This window comes from Antennarius striatus, chromosome 5 (genome assembly GCF_040054535.1).
Source record: "Antennarius striatus isolate MH-2024 chromosome 5, ASM4005453v1, whole genome shotgun sequence".
Taxonomy (NCBI): Eukaryota; Metazoa; Chordata; class Actinopteri; order Lophiiformes; family Antennariidae; genus Antennarius; species Antennarius striatus.
The window spans coordinates 12,211,345-12,225,054 of NC_090780.1; the positions used below are offsets into that span (position 1 = coordinate 12,211,345).

The following is a 13,710-nucleotide window of genomic DNA, read 5'->3' on the forward strand; positions in this document are numbered from 1 at the left end:
TATAAAAGGGGGTACATCCCCCACAAAACGGAACTTTTAAAGTTAAATGTTTCATTACAGGATTTAATGTAGCTACAAATGTCAAATCACTTATTAATTCATATTTAATAACCTTTTAACACCTTAAATTCAAGCAATTTTATTCGTTAGTTTAATGTTATCAAATGTAAAGTCAAAGGTTAGTTTATTTTAGCTCATTTAGCTCCTTAAAGTACGTTTAGACAGAGTTTATGACAGTATGTGTTACAAGTCTGTGTTAGTCAATATCCCTTTATCCAGCCTCACCAATACAAAACTAAGCTTCCAGTAATTGTAGTACAGTAATTCTAATGACATTATTATTATTATTATTATTATTATTATTATTATTATTATTATTATTATTATTATTATTATTATTATTATTATTATTATTATTATTATTATTATTATTATTATTATTATTATATTATGGTAGTTTTGAAATTTTAATGTTGCTTGAGCTAAAATTTTTGCTACTGATCATGGCTGGAATTTGAGATAGCTCAGGTTTGTCTATTTTGTCAACTCCAGAATATCTTTTCACTTGTTTTTAGTATTTTTTGGGTTGTAATGTCAATTTATAAAATGTCACAGCTCAGACACTCTAGATAGAGAGCTCTTATCTCAGTGAGACCTTTCTGCCTGAGGAGAGAGTGAATAAAAATTGTACATAGTGAGTATAGTGCATGCATTTTTAATATTCTCATTTTTTTGAAAATATGAATAGGAAAAAGTTGAGGATATGCAATACAAGTACTGAATACTGTATTTGCCATATTCTTGTCCTTCATTATGAAGTGAACATTTTTCTTTCTTTTAAGAAAATAGACTTTTGCTCTAACTGGTTGTGCATGTGCTTGTTGTGTACCATAGCTCCACATGCGGAACTGCAGAATGCAAGAATATGAAACCTTTGAACATTCAATGTTTAAATCAGTCATTCAGAAATGAAAGACAAAAAGTTGCAACAAACTAGCTAACTTTATTCAGAGCATGTTTCATGTCAAGAACAAACAAGTAACCAGATACTCATATTGTATGAGTTCTTGTGACTGCATAATCTTGGTTTCTTCATTACTCTTCATCTTTTGTCTGAAATGACATGAAAATGTATATTAAAACAAATGGCCAACCAATTTAAATGTAAGACTGTTACGTCCCTTGGCACAGGGGCTGTAACAAAGACATTTTGCACAGTTAAATAGAATATTGATTGGCTCTGATATTGACTTTTACTTTGACAATTTCCCGACTCTTTGCTCTCAGTTTGTTGACTTGAGACTCAGCAATGTCAGCACGCTCCTCAGCCTCCTCCATCTCATGCTGCACCTTCCTGTACCTGGACATGTGAGCGTTGGCCTGCTCCTCCTGTTTGATATGAATAAGTGAAGTCAAAACCTCTTGACTGAGTCAAATTTTCATTTTATGCGCCATCATGAGAATCAGGTATAATGTACTCACAGCTTCTTCAGCTTGTCGCTTGTAGGATTTCATTTTCAGCTGCAACTTGTCAACCAAATCCTGAAGTCTGGTAATATTCTTCCTATCTTCCTCAGTCTAATGTAAATAAACAGTGATAGAATCTTTTAATAAAATTCAATATTATCAAAAGCACACTACTGAACATTGTCAAGATCATTTGTCATTTTTGTTTAAGTATTAGTCCCTAACAAGAGATATGTACCTGATAGGTGAGCTCCTTAACTCTTCTCTCATATTTCCTCACTCCCTTGATAGCATCAGCACCACGTCTCTGTTCAGCATCCACTTCACCCTCCAATTCCCGAACCTTGTGTGACAAAGAATGCAATGTTTTATGAAACAGAAAATTGTTCTGTGGCTTACACAAATATGCAGAGGTTCTGCCTCTGTGCAATTACCCGAGCCTCCAGTTTCTGGAGCTGCTTCTTTCCACCTTTCAAAGCCAAATTCTCAGCTTCATCAAGACGGTGCTGCAGATCCTTCACAGTCACCTCCAGGTTCTTCTTCATCCTCTCCAAATGAGCACTGGTGTCCTGCTCTTTCTTCAACTCTTCTGCCATCATGGCTGCCTATTTTGGAGAGTATTGTTGTACATTGTGCAAACGTGTTGTTATTCTAGATAATTACTGTGTTTTGAAAACTTTTGTTGTGAAACTTGAGAGGGATGACTTACATCAGTGATGGCCTTCTTGGCTTTTTCTTCAGCATTTCTTGCCTCCTGGACAGAATCCTCCACCTCACCTTGGATCTGGATGAGATCAGCCTCCAATTTCTTTTTGGTGTTGATGAGACTGGTGTTCTAAAGAGAGGATAATATGGCTTACAATCTTCCATTTTCAGGTCAAAATGTCATTCAATGACTCACATACTTTTATCGTCTGGGGTATCATGATTTGAACCTTGAATCTACCTGAGAGTGCAGCAGCCCCACGCGCTCGCTGGCATCAACCAGCTCCTGTTCAGCGATTTTGCGGCTTCTCTCCGTTTGCTCCAGAGCAGCTCTCAGCTCCTCGATCTCAGCCAGCATCAGGTTGTTCCTGCGCTCCACCATGGCAACCTGTTCCTTCATTTCTTCCTGACCTCTAATAGCATCATCAAGGTGCAGTTGTGCATCCTAAATAGAATTAAAAATCAATTTAGCTGCGGTCCAAATGAAGCTGAAATAGTCCACAGTTTTAATGAACTGCTGTACCTTCAGCTGTCCCTGAACGTTTCTCAGCTGTTTCTGGGCTTCAGCTGCTTGGCGGTTGGCGTGGCTCAGCTGAATCTCCATCTCATTGAGGTCTCCCTCCATTTTCTTCTTGATTCTCAGGGCATCATTCCTGCTCCTGACCTCAGCATCCAAAGTGGTCTGCATGGTTTCTATTACTCTCTGGCTATTCCTCTTGATCTGTTCAATCTCCTCATCCTTCTCTGCAAGTTTCCTCTCAATTTCACCCTTGACTTGGGTGAGTTCAAGCTGAACACGGAGAATCTTGGATTCTTCATGCTCCAGTGTAGCCTTGTCAAAAAAACAAAATAGAGACCATTGGCATCATTTGAAGTTGTGAATACGTTTTCATATTTGTTAATAGACAGTACCTCTGCCTCTTCCAGGGACGTCTGGAGTTCAGATTTCTCTGACTCTACTGTCTTTTTCCCTTTTTCAAGTTCATGAATTGTTTTTCCACTCTCGCCAATTTGTTCAGTTAGATCCGAGATCTCCTCTGTAAGAAAGGTAATAGAGGTAATTAGAGGTGTGAACTGTATTATCTATCTTGGCTTTTTGATGGACATTTGGATTTAATATTCTGTACACCTGTGAAGTCATGCACTGGATGTTAGACTATATTGAATACATAAAACTGTTTGCCCACTTGGGGGCGTACTTGTCCACGCTTTTATGCCAAGTGTGACACTGCTCTTTCAAAGTCTGACAGTGTGTATTAAGGAAAACCAGATACAAGATTTGTGAAATTCTAAACAATTAGACCACTGTGAATGCATTTTGTTAGTGAGTTTAGTGGTGAGTTTATCATCTTAGTATTTAGCAATTCCATACGTTGCAGATTCTTGTTTTCTCTCTTCAGGGTCTCCAGGTGGTCCAGAGCTTCTTCGTATGAGTTCTTCAGTTTGAACATCTCAGTGCTGAGAGAGCGAGCTTCTTTCAGAGATCCCTCAAGCTCTGCCTGGCTTTCCTCGTACTTCTGCTTCCATTCTGCAAGAACCTGCAAACATGATAATAATCCCAGTGTTTCAACAATTCTATGGTCTTCATTTAAGCAACAGAGAGATGAACACATTTCTTACCTTGTCAAAATTCCTCTGCTTTTTGTCGAGGTTAGCTGCCAGGGCATTAGCTCTCTCCACATCAATCATCAAATCTTCCACCTCACCCAGGAGTCTCTGTTTGGTCTTTTCCAGAGAGGCACATTTAGCATTCACAGCCTCAATGGATTCTTCTGCATCCTGAAGACGCTGAGCCAGCTTTTTCCTGTTTTCACATAGAATGTAAAGGTTTGATAAGGATTTACCATGTTTATATTTGTGGAAACCATTTGAATTCAGGCCTGTTCATTACTTGGCATCTTCCAGCTCCTCAGTGCGCTGAATGGCATCGGTTTCATATTTGGCTCGCCACTGAGCTACCTCACTGTTGGCCTTGGACATTGCACGTTGCAGCTCAGATTTGGCCTCCTGCTCCTCCTCAAACTGTTCTCTGAGCAGATCACAGTCATGACGAGATGACTGAAGAGAATGGGCGAGGGCGTTCTTGGCCTAACAAAGAAAGACAGTGTTTAACTAACTAAAATATACCTAACTTCAGTCTGTGAACTTGAACTGTATTTAATTTGTAACTCTGAAGTTCTATGTGATAATATACACATACTTTTACTTCCTCTTCAAGATGCCTTTTGAACTCCTCAATCTGCTGGGTATAAGCCTGTTTGCTTCTTGTCAGCTGAGAGATCAGAGCTTCTTTCTCCTCAAGTTGCCGACTGATTTCACCTTAGGTGAGAAAAAATGTAAAAATAATCTAAATACAAAAGTGTTCATTGTATTTGAAATATGAGATCATAATTGATTATAAGAACTTAAGTTCAGACCATTCTCTGTTTGCAGTCTTGCCCTTTGCACCCCAACGTCATTCAGTTGTCTCACATGTTCATCATTTTTGGACTTCATCTCACTTAGTTGATCCTCCAGAGTACGACACATTTTCTCCAGATTGGTCTGAAATGATAATAATTTGTGTTGACCTAAAGTGATGTAATGATGTCTGATTCTGTGAGCTGTATAAAGACAGAAGTGTACTGAAGTGTACAGACTGATTTATGCCAACTCATTTTCTGGAGGAATGTTACCTTTGATTTTGAAACAGACTCCATATTGCTGGTGAGGTCATCAATCTCCATCTTGTACTCGCTTTTCTCTTTCTCTAGTTTCTGTTTGACTCTCTGGAGGTTGTCAATCTGTTCTCCCAGCTCTGCTACACTGTCGGCTTGTTTCTTGCGGAGAGCTGCAGCGGTAGCCTCGTGCTGCAGGGTGGACTCTTCAAGGTCACGACGCAGCTTCTGGAACTCGGCCTCACGCTTCTTGTTCATTTCAATCTGAACCGATGTCGCTCCACCAGCTTCTTCCAGCCTCTCACTGATCTCCTCAAGTTCCCTGGAGAGATCAGACCTCTGCTTCTCCACCTTGGCCCGAGCAGCCCGCTCAGCCTCAATCTCCTCCTCAAGCTCCTCAATGCGAGCCTAATTTTTACACATTCATGAAAACATGACCACAGCCACATTTAAATATATTCCTTTCAACAGGTCAAGTACAACTGTATTATCCTTGGAGTGCAATCAGTAATGAACACATTAAACATACTGTACCAACCTGAAGTTCTTTAATCTTTTTCTGAAGCTGAACACAAAGTACTTGCTCATCCTCAATCTTGCCAAGAAGCTGGCTTGTTTCAAAGTCCTTCCTTTGAAGGGAAAGATATATATTACAGTGATATTGAATTGACAATGTCATTGAAATTTGTTGCAATACTGAGCTCAGATTATTACATCCTGCTTTAAAGCGGCAATGTATTGTAATTGTCAGTGTTTGTGTGTTCGTCCATTTGTTCATCTGTCCGTCCGTCCGTTCGTTTGTTTGTCCGTTAGTCCACCAAATATTTTCGCAACCATTGCAGACAGAAAAATGAAACAAAAAGCAGATTACTCGGGCGGCAAAGGTAATGAAAATGAGATGATGACTTTGACCTTGAGAAAACTAGATCAAGGTCAAATTTCAACTTTTGTACACTCAGGGACTGGATAAAGATAGAAAGATGAGAGAGAAGGCCAGTTTGAGACCATAGATCAAAGCTAGTATGCACTAGCTTTGATCTGACCTGAAAGGTCAAAGCTATGCATTTGTCAGGTATTACTTTCAGGGTACCCTGACCTACCCTTCGCGGGATGTTGCAGTCTCTGACTGCCTTGGTTCTTGTTGTATATTGTTACTCTTGGAATAGTTGATAAAATCACCATTGCATCAATTTTGACATAATGGTTGTAATTGAATAAATTGTGTTGTGGTAACTAACTGCAGTATTTTACAACAGCCAGTTTTCCTAAAAGGTTTGTTTTGAAACTTTTGTATGCTATATAGAATGGGTTTTGGCTAGAAGTGATTTTATTGTTGTTTCTTGCTGCCTACAGAGATATGAGGTAAATATATACACATTGATTTGAGTTAAATTGCACTCACTTCTTTAGTTTTTCATCAGACTGCTGCTTGTCATTCTCAAGATCCATTATGGATTCATGGGCCAGTTTAAGATCCCCTTCAAGTTTTCTTTTAGCTCGCTCAAGGTCCATGCGGAGTTTCTTTTCTTGCTCCAGGGATCCTTCAAGCTGTTTTAAGAAGGATGAGACAATATTTTTTATTGTCCTTTGTCAAGGGAATTAAAATCCCTGTCTGTAAATTATGCATACATCATCCACTTGCTGCTCCAGTTTGGTCTTAGCCTTTGTCAGAGTGTTGACTTTGTCTTCCTCTGCCTGCAGATCATCAAGGGTCTGCTGATGAGCCTCTTGGAGGGCTTTCTTCTCTTTGGACAGCTTGGCAATAGTCTCATCTTGAGATGCCATCTCCTCAACCAGGTTTTTAACCTGTGATCATAGTATTATGCAAACAATTTTAAGAGGGTCTTATTAGTCTTCAGAAGGAGTTTATGGGGTTGTGAAAGTTATTCATACCTTGTTTTCAGTGGCATGTTTCTCTTTTTCCACTTTTGCCAGAGTGAGCTCCAAGTCATCAATGTCCTTCTTTAACTCAGAGCACTCATCCTCCAATTTCCTCTTCTTAGCAGTCAGCTCAGCATTTATTTCCTCTTCATCCTCCAGTCTCTCACTTGTCTCCTTGACTTTGGCCTCAAGCTGAATTTTTGCTTTAATGAGCCCCTCACACCTTTCTTCTGCATCACTGAGATTTTCACCTTCCTAAAAGTCAATGCAAACAGGTTCACCTCATTGCACCTCATTTGATGTAGATTGCTCAGTAGATATGCACATATGATAATATGATCCAACTTACAGACTGCACTTGCAATAGCAAGTCATTCTTCTCCTGCAACAGAGAAACCATCTTCTCTTCTAATTCTTTCTTCTTAGCGAGGGCCTTTGCCAGATCCTCTTTGGTCTTCTCAAAGTCCTCCTTCATTTGTGCCATCTCTTTTTCAGCCTCTGCACTCTTCAGCAGAGGTTTAATTTTGAAGTACAACTTCATCCATGGCCAGGTTTTGACATTCATGAATGAGCGGATGTTGTACTGGATGGAATATATTGCTTCCCTGAGAAGAGTCAATATCAAAATAACAGATTAATTCAGAAATTTATACTTGTATTGAAAACAGGTATAGACTGGGGTTTCAAAGTAAGTGTAAAGCCTGAAATTTAAAATGGAGTCATTATCTAAAATATATATGGGGTCAAGAGGGTCTTATTAGAATGATTCATGTTTGAAGCTATTTCTGGTCAGTACCTGCGCGCCATCATCTTGACAAACTCTCTCCTCATGACATAACCTCTACAGAGAGCCTGAGTCATTGTGATCAGGATAGCAAGTTTCTCATCTCTCATCTCTTCGAGGGTTCCCAGCAGACCGGCTTTGAAGAACACCTATAACAAAGTATTACTACATGTGAGCTGTCTCTTGCTTCATCAATTGGCAGTTTTAGAATGAAAGGAAATGGGTTACCTTTGTATGTCCAAATTTGTATTGAGTATGATCAACATCAATGGAGGTCAAGAGTTTCTCTGATGCCTTCTTGTTGTCAATAAACTGTCCCTCAGGGATGACGCTGGCATTCAGTACTTTGTATCTGATTGGATTATGTGTTAAAATTAATAATTGATCTTCACATTGAATAACTTATTACATAAGTACTAAAAGTCTTAGTAAATACCTCTGCTTGAAGTCACCATAGAGGATTCTGCTAGGAAAGCCTTTTCTGCAGATTCTGATACCTTCCAGTACACCGTTGCATCTCAGCTGATGGATGACCAGGAAGTTCTCCATGAGACCTGAAAAATAAGAGAACTTAGAGACCTGCTAAGTTCAAATTTGTGTTGTAGATTTAAAATTGTGTTTAAATTCATGACCTGATACTAAGATTAGGTTTACCAGGGGTCTTTGATTCATTTGGAATCAAGCAACGCACAAAATGAGGATGAGTGCTCCTTAAGTTGGTCATCAACTTGGCTAAATTCTCCTAAAACATGGAAAAATACAAATAGATGCATTTTTCAAATAGAGTGGCAAACATACTACATATTGTACCACAGTTACATTATCAGGAAGTTCTTCATGGTGCTTACCCTGAACAGTGCGGATACAGTCTGGAAAGACCCACCCTTCTTCTTGCCAGCTTTTTTCCCACCACTTTCTGTAATTTACACATTAAGGACATTTTTATATACACTTTTTTCATGTAGGTTAGTAGCTACAAACCAGGCAGTGTAATTTATTGGTAATAAATTCAATAGTCAATAGTTACGTTCTTTAAAAAATAATCTTTACCCTCTCCCGAAGAATGTGTTGCATAAAGGTGAGACAACAGTTTTACTGAAGACTTCTGGTAGAGCTGAACCACCGAGTCGTTCAGTGGGTCCTTGTTCTTGTCCAGCCAGCCGGTAACATTGTAATCCACAGTACCAGCATAGTGCACCAGTGAGAAATGGGCCTCGGCCTTGCCTTTGGCAGGTTTGGGTTTCTGGAAGGGGGCACTTTTACCAATATGCTGGTCATACATTTTGTTCTTAAAGGTCATGTCTGTAGCCTTGGGGAACATGCACTCCTCTTCAAGGATGGAGAAGATGCCCATTGGCTGATAAGAATAATAGAAATAACACAGTTAAAATCATATTCCTTCAAATACAGTTATGGTGGTGATTGCATTTTAGTCATTGTAAAAAATATGTCTTCTTTTAGTACCTTCTCTATCAGTTCAATGCAGGCCGCTAAGTCCATACCAAAGTCGATGAACTCCCATTCAATCCCTTCTTTCTTGTACTCTTCTTGCTCCAGGACAAACATGTGGTGGTTGAAAAACTGTTGCAATTTTTCATTGGTGAAGTTGATGCACAGCTGCTCCAGGCTGTTGTACTGAATAATTTAAGATATGAAATTTAAAGAAAAACTTTTACTATTCAAAAATGACTTACATTCAAAACTTTAATGGAAAAGATTAAATTACTGTGTTTAGTGTATGCTGAGTATACTTACATCAAAAATTTCAAAACCTGCAATATCCAGGACACCAATGAAATAACTTCTGGGTTGTTTGGTATCCAGCATCTCATTAATTCTGACTACCATCCACAAGAACATTTTCTCGTAGACAGACTTGCAGAGAGCCATGACGGAATTGTTGACCTGATTGTACAAATGAATAATGTGATGTTAGTACCACTAGTCACTCAACTCCCTGGTCATTAAACAGGATAGACATGATGTAAAACAGTCATTCAAATAACTTTATGAGAACCATGATTGCATTTTGAGTCTGTAACTACAGACTCAAAATACAATCATGGTTCTCATAAAGTTTTTCTATTCTTTGATTGTTTACATTCTTGATGAAACCCCATACCTGAGGAACAGTCTGACCTTTAGTCACATACTCATTCCCAACCTTCACTCTGGGGTAGCATACTGCTTTCAGCAAATCGGCAGAGTTTAGACCCATGAGATAGGCAATTTTATCCGCCACTACAAGAAAACAAGGTCGTCTTTAAAAATTCATAGATGCATATAACTTACTCTTATAACTTAAAAAATAGAATGTAAATAACAAGTGTTCTTTCAAGTTCATAAACTAGACTCCTACTTTACAATGAATTAGTTGTATGCTTCATACCCTCAGTGCCATCAGGCTCAGCCTGCTCTTCACGCTGCTTCTGCTTAAACTTCATGTTACCATGGTGCATCACAGCCCCAGTCAGTTTATACATGCTTGACTTCTCCTCTGCATTGAAACCCAGGATGTCAATAGCAGCCTGTGAAAAAATATCAGTTTAGATTGACATCTTAACCTACATAGATTGTGTAGTAGATACTAACATTAGCGTAGGTCATGTGACAATATACATATTGTCATAAATATTGAAAAGTGCACTCTCACACAACATTTATAATAGAGAAAAAAGTTCTTGGATATGGCTTTTGATGTCCATATGATACAGCATATATATTATCAATGTTGTATTGCTATTAGCCAACAACATTAGTTTGTTATCGTGATGAAAACATAATCTCCTTGGCAGAGGTATTAGTGCATTGTTAACTTGTTAACGGCTGTGAACTGCTGATTTAAATTGTCCTCACATCAGTGGCCATGAATTCTTCAATGTCATTGATACTCTTCACGGTGATTTCCCCTTGACTGATCATTGGATAATCATATGGGTTTGTGGTGATCAGGAGAGACTCTGAGGGAAGGGAGAAGCATTTGTGAACAAAACAGAATATACACCATATCAGACCTCGCTCTTATGCTATTAAAAAGCAATATTATTCACTATTCACCTAGCAGCTCAGGTTTGTGGCCTGTTGTAAGCTGATAGAAGATGTGGTAGCTCCTCTCAGCAGATAGCTGGAAGGTGACTCGAGACTTCTCCAGCAGATCTATATGGATTTTTATCATTGAAATATTATTAAAATTCTTAGTGATCCATATCTTGTAGCAAATCAGACATAGCTTGAACATTTTCAAAAAAAGTCTTACATGTTTCAATATCTGCCGAAGCCAGTTTTCCAGTTGTCCCAAAGTGAATTCTGATGAATTTACCCTATTGAACAAAAGATTTAATCTTCTGAGTGAAGGATTGTTGTCACAAAATAACAAACTGTTGAACACACTAACACCAACAACGACTTACAAAACGTGAAGAATTGTCATTCCTCACAGTCTTGGCATTACCATAAGCCTCCAACAGTGGGTTTGCTGCAATGATTTGATCTTCCAGTGACCCCTAGAAATATAACAGTTTATGACTTGACAATACCACTTTTTCTTTATATTCTGAATAATTCATCTTTCACTTCTTACCTGCATCTTGCTAGCAATCTGCTCTGTTTTCTTTCCAGCAACGGCAATTGTTGCAAAGTACTGGATGACACGCTTTGTGTTTACAGTCTTTCCGGCACCAGATTCTCCACTAGGTTGATATATTTTTAAAAGTAGTAAATATTTAAATTGAATAGTGTGAATAGTGCAATTATTTTTATAACTTAATTATCAGATTAATTGCTCACTTACGTAATCAGGATTGACTGATTTTCTCTGTCTGCAAGACAGAGAAATAGTAGTGTAAAAAGTTGACATTATTGACATCTTTTAGAGCGCAACTGCTACATATCAGGACATGCTGCAGCGTATAACCTATTTCTTACCTTGAAGCATGAACTGGTAGGCGTTATCAGAGATAGAGAAGATGTGGGGTGGAGCTTCAATCCTTTTCTTTCCTCTGTATCCTGAAACAACCACTGAGTCGTACACTGGGAGCCACTTGTAGGGGTTCACAGTGACACAGAACAGCCCTGAGTAGGTCTGTGGAGACAGAGATGATGATGCAGACACATCACATATTTATGTTTCATTCAATAATAAAACGATCAGGACAAACTCACGTAGATCATCCATGCAGCATAACGCTCTTTGAGGTTATAGAGCACAGACGGCTCACTGAGGTGGGTCATCATGGCCATGTCCTCAATCTTGTCGAACTTTGGAGGGTTCATGGGGAAGATTTCATCATCCTTAACAGTGATAGACTGTCAAAGAGACAGGCGGCAAAAAAGAAGTTTAGAATCGGTCCTAACAGTGTTGTCTGGTTCTTCATCTGTTTTCCTAAGAAACAATTGCTCTTTAAAAATATGATTTCATATTTTAAATGAGTCTTTTTTCTTTTCGATTCAAAGTTTAGTCACAGTGACATCAAGTCCCAGCAGGTTTGTTCTTGTGTAGGTCCTGTGCGTTCGATCTCACCTTTCCATTGAGAGTTTCCACAGTGGCTTTGCCACCTTCTTTCTTAATAAGCTTCCCCTTGAGGTACATCTCCGCAGGCTCAGTCACAAAGTACGCTGTCTTCGCATCAAACGGAGTGTTCTGAGCTTCAATTCTTTCTCTTTCTGGCTTCCGGAGGTAAACGGCCGCCGGGCCAAAACACTCCATTTCAGGGTCCGTACTCATGATGACCCTTTACTGTACAAGAGGAACCAGACAATAGTCCTTTAATTTAAATGCCAATAAATTAAGTACATGCAGGCACAAGTACTGATTTCTTCAATGTCTATTATATCTGTAATCAACTAAGTTCATTTGCTTAGATAAATTCTCACTTAGACTGTGTCGTACAAAGTGGACTTTTTATGTCTGTATAACTTGAATAAAGGTTATTATTAGGACAAATACAAAACCCAATTCACCTTGGATGTCACTAGGTGTGCAGGGGTATTCTGGCAGATCTTAATGCAGGTTTCTGAAGAAAAGAGCAGAGATCTGAGATTCACAAGAGGTTTTTCTGCAGGAAAATGTAATGTATACTGTCTATAGTACAGTGATGTTAATCTTTTAGTAGACATACAAATAACTAACTTCATAACTGCACATTTTATCTCTATACATGGCAATTTAATATGTATAAAATCTTGCATTGGATTAGTCTAATGCCCCTGGATACATCCAGGACACTGAGAAGCTTACCTTTGCTGGGGGCCGGTCCTTGGTAGATGTTTACTGTGCCTTTTTATATACAGTGATGGGAGCCTGCATCGCGTGCACAGTTCTGTATTTGGTCATGATGCCTGGGAAAGTGATTATGCTGCAGCATTTGTTACTTCAAGCTGTCACATTATACAGCTTAAATGTTGTCTTCTTTATCAGATCAGTACCAGACATAGATGTGGGTAATTGGCACTTTGGTTTTTAGAAATATTCATATTCCTCTTGAAACATTTTGTTTCCTTTAACTGTTTGTGTTTGTAATGACTATTGTTTTTAAATTTTTATGTTATTTAAAAATTTGACCATATTATGAGATCTGTTTGTGCTTTCTTCATTATTACTTCAACATATGTTGATGCACCGTGTATACGTGATGTTTGCTCTGCTTGTGAATATATTGTTTATGCATGTACAGATGTTATTTAGTTCATACTCAAGGTTAAGTGAGTTCTTACAGGCATCCCAAAGGTGTGACTAATGCATCTTTTTTTGTACTACTTGGCACAATGGTAACCCTTGCCATTATTTGGAGAACCTTCTAGAAAGTCAGTGGTATACTGTTTCAGAGTCTTTACAAGTCAGAAATTGTTAAAAAATTAAGTGAGTGCCAGTGAGCTTTGAAGAAAAGGACAGATTGCCAAAGGATTATTTTCTCGAACAGTGCCAACAGCTGTTCTTATTCTTGTTCTCATGATCTCCCACAGGGGAGACTGAGACGGTCCTAAAATGTAGAGCAACTGAGTGATGAATTACATCCCTCCTTGTGTCCTGCAAATGATCTTACCATGAGGTTTTTTTGTGTGCATCAAATTTGACTATAAGTATGTTGTCCTTTGATTTTAAACTTTTTTTTTTTGAAGGACTCCAGTATTTGATGGCACTGAAGATGTTTTGCCAAGAATTGCACACAGCCAGCAAAGTTTAAAAGTGTGGCTAGACAGTCATCAGATACTGTTTCC

At 38.6% G+C, this 13,710-nt stretch overlaps 1 protein-coding gene across 2 annotated transcripts; it reads right to left on the reverse strand.

Moving 5' to 3' along the window:
* Nucleotides 1-983: 983 nt before the first annotated feature.
* On the reverse strand, nucleotides 984-12,581 carry LOC137594778 (myosin heavy chain, fast skeletal muscle-like). 2 transcript variants are annotated; one of them, XM_068314284.1, is made up of 40 exons: nucleotides 12,454-12,581; nucleotides 12,014-12,229; nucleotides 11,656-11,799; nucleotides 11,419-11,575; nucleotides 11,285-11,312; nucleotides 11,075-11,183; nucleotides 10,905-10,997; nucleotides 10,751-10,814; nucleotides 10,552-10,650; nucleotides 10,351-10,454; nucleotides 9,884-10,022; nucleotides 9,617-9,735; nucleotides 9,250-9,399; nucleotides 8,959-9,129; nucleotides 8,545-8,851; nucleotides 8,343-8,410; nucleotides 8,149-8,236; nucleotides 7,931-8,048; nucleotides 7,723-7,846; nucleotides 7,507-7,643; nucleotides 7,060-7,315; nucleotides 6,723-6,965; nucleotides 6,459-6,635; nucleotides 6,232-6,377; nucleotides 5,368-5,458; nucleotides 4,848-5,237; nucleotides 4,590-4,716; nucleotides 4,373-4,491; nucleotides 4,064-4,260; nucleotides 3,793-3,976; nucleotides 3,545-3,710; nucleotides 3,085-3,209; nucleotides 2,696-3,004; nucleotides 2,414-2,617; nucleotides 2,177-2,302; nucleotides 1,902-2,072; nucleotides 1,706-1,810; nucleotides 1,483-1,578; nucleotides 1,252-1,389; nucleotides 984-1,113 (listed from the first exon to the last, which is right to left on the reverse strand). In XM_068314284.1, exons 2-40 carry the CDS (start codon nucleotides 12,215-12,217, stop codon nucleotides 1,096-1,098), a joined length of 5,811 nt encoding a protein of 1,936 aa, XP_068170385.1. In that variant the 5' UTR covers nucleotides 12,218-12,229; nucleotides 12,454-12,581; the 3' UTR covers nucleotides 984-1,095. The 2 variants fall into 2 exon arrangements, with proteins under 2 accessions (XP_068170385.1, XP_068170386.1); XM_068314285.1 differs by having other exon boundaries at nucleotides 1,258-1,389; nucleotides 12,454-12,580.
* Nucleotides 12,582-13,710: the final 1,129 nt, after the last annotated feature.

Excerpts from the sequence above, each read along its gene's own strand:
- LOC137594778 (XM_068314284.1), bottom strand. The coding sequence starts at position 12,217 with ATGAGTACGGACCCTGAAATGGAGTGTTTTGGCCCGGCGGCCGTTTAC. Across the intron at positions 9,400-9,616 it reads AAGGTCAGACTGTTCCTCAG|GTCAACAATTCCGTCATGGC; the intron begins GTATGGGGTTTC and ends TTGTACAATCAG. Across the intron at positions 3,005-3,084 it reads CGTCCCTGGAAGAGGCAGAG|GCTACACTGGAGCATGAAGA; the intron begins GTACTGTCTATT and ends TTTTTTGACAAG.